The sequence below is a fragment of the Artemia sp. Qi Xiang Cuo genome, chromosome 3 (genome assembly GCF_049724085.1).
Source record: "Artemia sp. Qi Xiang Cuo chromosome 3, ASM4972408v1, whole genome shotgun sequence".
Taxonomy (NCBI): domain Eukaryota; kingdom Metazoa; phylum Arthropoda; class Branchiopoda; order Anostraca; family Artemiidae; genus Artemia; species Artemia sp. Qi Xiang Cuo.
In genome coordinates this window covers 66,479,332-66,488,685 of record NC_142796.1, presented here as the reverse complement: position 1 = coordinate 66,488,685, position 9,354 = coordinate 66,479,332, and the positions used below count along the sequence as shown (strand labels likewise).

Below are 9,354 nucleotides of genomic sequence, written 5' to 3'. Positions count from 1 at the left end.
TTACACAAGAATTGTGGAACAGTATAATTTTTTATATTTGATTTTTATTTTTTGCTTACAGCTACTTCCTAAAGTTTGGCAAAAACCAAAGTAAAAGAAACGAATTTATTTTTTATCATTGCAGGAATTCATATAAAAAAATTTCTTCGAAAAAGGTATATTTTTTTGACTAATCAAATACTCCTATCTTTGATGCAAAGAGACAAAAATACACTACAACTAAATATTTCTTCATTCTTCACCAGTCGTCGATTCTTCCATCTTTTGTGGGATTGTTAATCTCACTTCCTACAAAAAGAAGAAATAGCTTAATTTTGAACCAAATATTTTCTATTCATAAAAGAGACACCTGTCAAAATCAAAGACTTTCGTAGATGTCACTGACAAAGGCCGTAACTGACATTCTCCAACTTCCAAAGTAAAAGACAAAAACCGTTCGCTAAGCTGTTCTCAAAGGATATTTCACAGGGACGTATCTACAATTTTTGTTTGGGAAGGAGGGAGAAGGGGTTAAAAACTAAGAGAACGCATCAACAAATTTGTTTATATGCATTTTCGCTCCTTTTTTTAAGTCAGACAAAAATGTCGGTGGAGGGAGTGTTCAAACCCCGCTAGTATTTTATGGTTTTACTGTGTATTCTATTCTAAATTGTTCAATTCTATACTCTATAGTATGTATTCTATGTTATATATGTTAATATTTTATGTCTTTCTATGCCTTCATGCTCTGTTCTATTTTGTTCTATTCTATAGTCCTACTCTATACATTCCATATTACATGCGAATATTCTTTTTTTTTATATTTTCTACATGTTCTATCTGCTCTATTATATAATTTTCTTCAATGTAATCTATGTTACGTATATTAGGATTCTAAGTCCTTTGTTAATGGGGTTCTATACACTTTACTTTACGATACCCTTTATTTGAATGACTAGTTTATAAGCAGATCCTGTCAAATGAGTTTAAACATGGAAGCCTAAAACACCATGAGACGCTGCACCTTTATTTGGAACCGTATTCCAAGGGGGGTTATTCCCCAAAAACCCATCTTTTGATGTCTTTTCTAAGGAAATTTAACAGATAGGATTTTAGGGGTACACAGTTGGTACACCAGGCCTTTGCTTTTTAGTGGCCGCATTGATAATGTTAGGATTTATCTAAGAACACTAGCCGAACACGATAAAAAAAAGAGAGAAAACAAGAAAAATAAACCGACAAGAAAAATAAAATTCAAGATTTATAATTTAAATTTAAGATTTAACTTACCTGTGTTACAGGGGTGAGAATCGGAGTGGGCTGAGCCTTTAAACTAGACACAGGCTGTAGAGTTGGAACTGATGTTTTGACAATTGTTGAGGATGAAACAAATCGGCCAGCTTGGTCCACTGTGATATTTGGAGCAACAGGACGCAAAGACGGAGCAGAAACCAGCTAAAACATTTTAACCTTTTAATTAGGCAATGATTTTATTTAACTAAATGTTTATTAACTTTACAACCTTAATAATATTTATTCATATTTAATATAAATATAAGAAATATAATTTAGTAATAAAATATAATCAGTATATAGTGTATAATAATGTTAGCTTTAATCAAAAATTTATTAGCTTTAATGAGTTAATTTATATAAAACTAACGAAGAAATATTTGCAGGCCGTTTCAGTTTCTCCGATTTCAATTTTTGTGTGTGTATGTGTGTGTGTGTGTGAGACATAGTTTTTAAAAAACAAATTTGCACTTTTATTCAACATGCGAATATTTTCCTCCGGAGCACTTTTATAATTTATAATTTAATTTAGTGATAAAATACAATTAATTAATAAATAATTACAATTAATTTAGTGATAAAATATAATTAGTATACAGTACATTTATTGTATAAATATATCATTGATATATTGTTATAACGAAATCATCATCATTGCTATAATGAAAGAGAGTTTAAGATGGCTTAAAGCTTGAAGGTTAAGACGGCAAGGCTTCATTCTACGGATGACTAATTGCCAAGACTGTCTTTTTTAGCCAACCATCTGGGGCCAGGCGTAGAGCAGGTAGGTCCTTAACGGGGTGGGAAGATATCAAAAGAAATGATTTACAAGGAAATTGGACCTTCACGTGAGATTGTAAAGAGTAAAGCTCTGAAAAAATTGGTTGGAGAATGGGCGTACACAGCTGAGTCGGCCTAAAGCAATTTGGTGTTGTAGTGAGTTGTTAGTAGTAGTCAAAGCCGTATCCAGGGTTGGGGAGGTAGGATTTGACCCGTCCTCCCGAAATATTTGTCAGAGTCGTAAAAACATAACAAAAATGAATATAAACAATTTTTGACATGTTTTTTAAAGTTTTTCTGTAGCCCCCCCCCCCTCCCCCGAAAAAAACTTGTGTACTCTACCAATCATTTTCATTTTTTCAATTTCAAATGTTCTTTACACGACATAATTTTGAAAAAAAGCACAACTTTATGTGACCAAAATTCATAGATATACTAATGATTAGTATATTTCAAAGAAGGCTCACCCCCCTCCCCCAGGAGGATAAAGGAATAACGATCGTCTTGCAAAAAGAAAAAAAGATGAAAAGCCACAGTGTACATATCCGAGAGGAACCAACTCCTCATCTTTGTTTTCCTAAAACCGTTTTAATGCTTTGCAGGGTGAGGAGGAGGGAATGGGGATTTCAACTTGGGGAAATGAATCAATTATTAATAGGCCCACATACCCCTGGGGATACTAAGACTCAGATAAAAACGTTGGAGTTTCGACATCACGATGAGTTACGGGTCGCAATGCTGCCAAAGTAATGAATCAAAGAAAACACGGTTATCCCGAAACTGTGACATGTTCCTTTTATGACGAGCATTGTGCTTAAAGCTGTTTATATTAAAAAATAAATATAATAATCTTTTCTTGTTATAAGCAGATTGTTGCCTTATTCATTTTTTCAAAGATTATTTTAATTATAATGATATTTATTTAGATTAATTCAACTTTTTGTGAGTTAAAACTAATCAATTTTTTTTCTGCAATGAAAAAATAGTTAGAAAATGGATAATCATAGGAAAAGAAACAAGAAAAAAACCTGAGGACAGAATGAGTAAGAAGAGACAAATAAAAATAAAAAATGCATATATTATACAAAGTAATTCATGATATTATGACCAATATTTTAAATCAAAATAAAATACTTTAAAATATCTAATTATATAAACATCTCAAGACAAAATGAAAGTAATACAGTATTAGGAAATTGATAGAAGTCAATAAACAAAAATTTGTATACTTTTTTTTATGCTTTTTGAAATATGCGTTTACGGTTCGTGTTCCTTGTGAAACAGACGATTTTGAGAGAAGGACAAGATACATGTACTGCTGAACTAAATAGTTTCAGATCTGTCCACTCACCAGTGCAGAAGTAGTTTGGTAGGTAGACAAAATTTTGGCTCAGGGACCGTTGGAACCCTCAGGACAAGTTTTCCTTCTTTTTTTTTTGGTGGGGGTAAGGGGGCTCAGAATTTTGTGAAAGGAGGTATTCCACGGTCCTCACAAAACAAAAATAGACTGAAAAAAAAGACTAACTTGAATTGTTTGACGAACAGGCTGCTGACCACTTCTAGGCTGAAGAGTGACACGAGGCCCCCTGACAACCTGCTGAAGCATCGACACAGGAACTCTTTGCGTTCCTTGTGAAAACTGAACACCCAGTTGAATACTACTCCCTGGCGTTCTAACACCAATTGTCTGTGCACTCTGTGCTCTTTGTAATTGAGGTCTTTTATTCTGAAAAGGCTGCTGGATCGTTATTTGTCTAGGAGTAGCACCAAGCGAAGTGGTACGGACCAAGCCAATCGTTTGGGCACGAGCCTGTGGCCCCTGAGATACGTTAGACAGAGTTGAGACAGGAATCGTCATTGCCCCAGCACTTATTGTAGTGACACCTGATTGCTGACCTTTAAGAATAGAGCCAATCTGAGTGTTTGAGGTCCCGGAAGACCCAACTTGGAATGACTGCATCCCTGACGAAGTATCTGTTATTACAATCTGATTTTGGGATGCAATTTTCTGGGCCTGCAAAGCTTGTTGTCTCTTAAGCAAGGCAGCTACTTCCGCATCCGCCACAATTGCTCTGGTCACACCCTGTCCGGGTTTAGTCAACACCAGTTGTTTCCCTTGAGACCCAGGCAATGTAACAACCCTTTGTGTTGTACCTGATGTCCCTGTTGTTTGCACTGCAACATAAGTTGTAGAAGTCGAAGCAGCTGTACTCGATGAGACAGTTGTTGCTTGAAGTCTTTTAGCTCTCAACAGCTGGAGTTGAGCAGGGGTGAGTGAGCGCGCACTCACAGTTGTTGTTCCATTTTTGGAAGTGGAGATTGTGTTTAATCCGGCAATAAGTTGCGCAGCAGCTTGCATTTGTGCTGCTGTAAAGCTGGAAACAGGCACAACAACACTATTTCCTTGGGGTTTTGCAACCGTGGCGGTTGTTTGTGGAGCTGAAATACTTTGTGCCTGAGTTGTTTGCGTCAATCCAGGGCTCTGTGGATTGGGTTGCAACGATGATGCTCGTGATGTAGGTGTTGCAGCTGTTGTAGCTTCAACTGCTGCTGACTGAGCCTAAAACAAAACGTGATTACTAAGCATTCATCGTATGACGAAAAACATATACAAGTGAAAAGATGCACATAATTGAAATGAATCAATAAGCAAATAGATATTACCAATGCCACTGAACATTATACAATCAAATAGTTGTATGTACTTCCAGATTGTAATAAAAAATGTGTAATAATTAACTAAAATCATTCAGTTTCAATTAAATTTAAATTTCTGATTAAATTAATTTTCCTTGAGAAGACTGTCAAAATAATCACTTTTACAGTTTTTTTTTAAATAAATAAATACTTTTTAGTAAATAAAATTAAAACGATCAATTATAACTATGAAAATTAATAATAAAAAAGCTGTTTTTTTTGTGTTTGTATTACTATTATTAAAGGGGAAGGGGACAGGAGATATGAAAAGGATTACTATTATTAAAGAGAGCGCTTCAACTTCTCAAACCAAACACAAGAAAGGACGATGTGGTTCTATGTTTCTGCCATTTATATTTTTTTTTCGAAAAATTTAAAATAGAGAGTCAGGTCTAACAGTAGGTAGGTCATATATGCTATAAGCTTTCCAGAGGAATTATCCAAGGTACTCGTTTGAACAATTCTGCATCAAACATTGAGCTCTACAATAAATTTAATCAGTTCCACTGTCTAGGGCTATAATAAAAGAAATAGGAAAGTTGATTACGGGTTGACTCATAATTGTAACTAACAGAAATTGTTACATCGATGAGAGGTATTGCCCCCTCCTCAACACCTCACTCTTCACGCAATTTTTTTTTTTAAGCTTTTTATTGTTCTTAATAAACGACCTCTATGTTTCAGGAGTCGCTATTAAAGAATTGGGACAACATTTAAACTTTAGCGTAAAGAGCGAGGCGTTGAGGAGGGGAAAATTCCCCTAATTGACAAATAATTTCTGTTTGTTTTAAGTTTGAATGTTGCTCATTACTTTGAGCTGAAAAAAGTTGTTTTTTTTATTTAATTTCTGATCGTTCTTTAAATAATATGAGGAAAAAGGGCCCCATCTCCACGGAAAAATCTTCGCCACGGTAAGATCCTCTAGATAATTCAATCCCGGTAAAAATTAACCCCGGACAACTACCCTTAAGTCTTCATACGTAAAATTGACTCGGGAAAGAGAAAGTAAGATAAATAAAAAGAATTCCGTATAGGAATTCTGGCAGATTCCCGCAGTATAAAATTTCTCCTGAAAAATTACCCCGCCGGAAACCTCCCTCCCCATGGAAAGTTCTTCCCGTGGAAAATACCCCCAGCAGAAAGTTACCCTCCCCCACCCAAAAAATACATGCACGCTTCCCAATAACAAACACTATACGCATACTAATGGATAAACTTTATTATTCAAAGACCTTTAAAGCATGCTTAGTTTGACGGGGTAACCTGCAAATATAAACTTTACAAATATGGTATATAATCCCTTTTGGATAACTTACAACCAATCTAACGATTCCCAATTTCTTCTGGGAGAGGTGGGGGAGGTAGTTCTAACTTATCTGTATGATATACAAATATTTTAGTTTGTATAAATACATTTCAGGCTCAAAGAATGCGTTTGGTTTAGGATTAAGGTGCAAGTATTATTTTAGGGATTATTAGACATCTGACGACATCCCATTTTCCCTGGAGGTTGGAGTAGTCTCTTTCCTTTTGTCATTGAATATGGCAAAAGACAATATAAAGCTTTTAGAGACAGACAGCTCAACATAAAGATCATTGCTGATCCAATCTATTTGCATATAATTATTGAAATAAAAATGACAAGAATTAGATCTTTAAATTTTTCTTTTAGTCAATCTATTAATTTAATAAATTACAATTATAGTTATCAATTATTTTTTTTTCAAATATTCATTGCTTAAGAAGTCTTACTTCATATAATTAGTAAGTGTCAGCAACACACAGCTAATTACTAATCCAAATGCAATCACGTGCCGTTTTGAAGTGGTAATCTGAAGCGTCTCCGAAGAGGCAACTACAAGACCTGAAGCCTCAGTTTGTTTCCAACCCTCACAACAGATTATACATTTTTTATGCCTGAAACCTGAAGGCAAGTGAGTTAGTCGCTTTATAGATTGCATATAGTAAGTAGGTTTCAGTAAAACGTGACAATTTGCATACGCAATTTAGTAAGTACACCTGCTTTTATCATGGTTGAAAATCCAGTTTAAACTTTTCGGGATTTTTGTGGGGTGGGGTAAGGGTAGGAGACTTTTTTTGTTTTCGGCCTCTTGTCGTCCGACAGGCTCTTTCGCTAATTCATTACGAAGCACATATTCACATATATCACACATTCTGCTTATAGCACACATAAGAAGCATAAGATGTGCAAGAAGCACACATATATCATACATTCACATTTCTGCTTTTCCTTATTGACCAAAACTGGTTGATTCCTTAGAAATTTGCTTCACCAAAGAGCTTACCCGAGCTTTTGCCATTCTTTGGCAAACTTGCTTTACGGAACACCTTAATCGAGCGTCGCAAATTTATGGCTGACTTACTCTATCAAAGAACTTAACAGAGCTTTTGGCATTTTTTGGCGATCTTACTTTACGAAGCAGCTTAATCGAGCTTTCGCAAATCTATGGCTAATTTATTTTAACAAAGATCTTATCCCAGCTTTCTCTCGTTTTTGGCGAAGTTACTATACCAAAAAATAAATTACCCAAGCTTTTGCCATTTTCGGCGAATTTACTTTACCCAAAATGAATAACCCAAGCTTTTGCCATTTATGGCGAACTTGCTTTACCAAAAAGATTACCCGAGCTTTCACCACTTTCTGGTAAACTTACTTTACCAAAGAGCTTACCCGAGCTTTCGTCACTTTCTGGAAAACTTACTTCATCAAATAGCTTACCCAAGTTTTCGCCACTATATGCCGAACTTACTTTTATAAAGAGCTTCCCCGAGTTTTCACCACCTTTTCACGATCTTACTTCATTAAATACCTTACCCGAGTTTTCGTCACTTTTGGACGAATTTACTATACTAAAGAGCTTACCCAAGCTTTTGCCAGTTCTTAATCTCAAGGACATTTTTTGAGAAATTACTTCACCAAAAAGCTTACCCGAGCTTTCGCCAATTTTTCTGCTTTTCTTGCAGCAATCTGCAGTGGAGGGAGGGGATCTTCATACGTAACACCGTTTTCTTGAAATAGTTGAGTATGTCTCGGATTCCGACTCGTTCCACTCGCTGACAACAAAGGTCGAGTCGTAGGTGCTCGACGGTTGGCAACGGATTTCAAAATCTCATATCTCTTAGTATACTGAGAGGTGAAGGTTTGGTTATTATCCACTTGAAACAAAGCAGCAGTCTTCATTGGACGGTTTGTCTTATAGCCCTGCGGAAAAGAATAAGCATGCTAGTGAATTCAAAGGAATTTGTTTTTGTGAGGGGATGTACCACTGCTCCCCCAGTATTTTGGGGACTACTTCTAGAGGCCTAATTATTGCGGAAAATTTATGGAAAAAGGGGTTGAAGACAGTGATTTAAATATGTCTAGTACTATTATTTGTTTTGCTCATTTTTGTGTTTGTTGTTGTGTATATTGCTATTGGTTTTAAAGTACGCGTATGCTCTAAGATGAAACTCTTAGGAAGGGGGGGGGATTTTTTTATAAGGGGAACGGTAGATAATTCTATAAAGTGTTTTTAAATAAAAAAATTTCGGAAGAAAATTTACCACGAAACCTCTCACTGCATGTAGGTACATAATAAGCTAGGTATAAAATTGACGATCAGAATTTCATAGTTAACATACTAAGAATCTTTTAACAGAATACTAAGCATGAATACTGAGCCAGTACACATGCTAAGAATTTTTTAACAGAAAATACACACGAAATTTCTTGATCCACTTACTCGTAGTTTTAACACAACGCTTCAGAATACTCTCAGGTGTTAGAAAAGGCTGCATCTTATCACCATGGCTGTTCATCATAGTAATCGCCTATATATTGAGAAGTACCACCTCTCAAGGTATTAGCCTTAGTGTAAAAAAAAATCTATGTAATCTTGATTTTGCAGTTGACACTACTATTCTCAAGAATTGCAAAGAACACCTTCAGCAATTCCTTCAAGAAATCAACACTAAGGCGAAACGTGTTGGGCTCAAAATCAACGCAGACAAAACCAAATACATGGCAACATCGAACTCACGACTTCAGTTCAAGTGTCGTGATGAGTTGGAACAAGTGGTCAACTTTAAATACCTAGGAAGCATAATTGGAAACAGGCTCATTGAAGAAAGAAGTAGCATCCCGTATAGGAAAAGCAAGTGTTGCTTTAAGAGGAAGAAGACATTCTGGCGACCGAATGCCTTCCCCTTTTCATTCCTCGTCAAACTTGAGACTTCGATAGCAATGTTCTGTCGATTCTGGGGTACGCATGCGAATCATGGCATATTGACTTAGAGCAAGAGCGTCGGATCCTGGCCTTTGAAAATGCATGTCTTCAAAGAATCCTTAATATACAAGGAAAACATAGTCTCAAATGTTGAGACTTTGTTTTCATGTGCTATATATATGTATTTTGTTAAGTTTTATTCTTATTAATAAATTTAACTTTACTTCATCCTCTCCCCTCCAATTAGCAATATAACAACTAAATGAATGTTTTATAGGTTAATCATTCCCTACAAATTAAAGTGCCCATTCGTATTTGTGGAATTAGTCCTAATTAACTAGTTTATCCATACTCCTTTTCATTTGTTAGATTTTCTTTA

The 9,354-nt window shown here is 35.5% G+C and overlaps 1 protein-coding gene across 3 annotated transcripts in view; it reads right to left on the bottom strand.

The window, feature by feature from the left end:
- Nucleotides 1-91: 91 nt before the first annotated feature.
- dom (domino helicase) overlaps nucleotides 92-9,354 on the bottom strand; it is a 107,934-nt gene continuing 98,671 nt past the window's right edge. For all 3 annotated transcript variants that reach the window (XM_089086501.1, XM_089086500.1, XM_089086502.1), the window contains 4 exons: nucleotides 7,700-7,972; nucleotides 3,578-4,612; nucleotides 1,270-1,434; nucleotides 92-288 (listed from right to left, as the gene is read on the bottom strand). In XM_089086501.1, coding sequence (XP_088942627.1) covers nucleotides 232-288; nucleotides 1,270-1,434; nucleotides 3,578-4,612; nucleotides 7,700-7,972 — 1,530 coding nt within the window. In that variant the 3' untranslated portion in view covers nucleotides 92-231. The remainder of the gene's footprint in view (nucleotides 289-1,269; nucleotides 1,435-3,577; nucleotides 4,613-7,699; nucleotides 7,973-9,354) is intronic.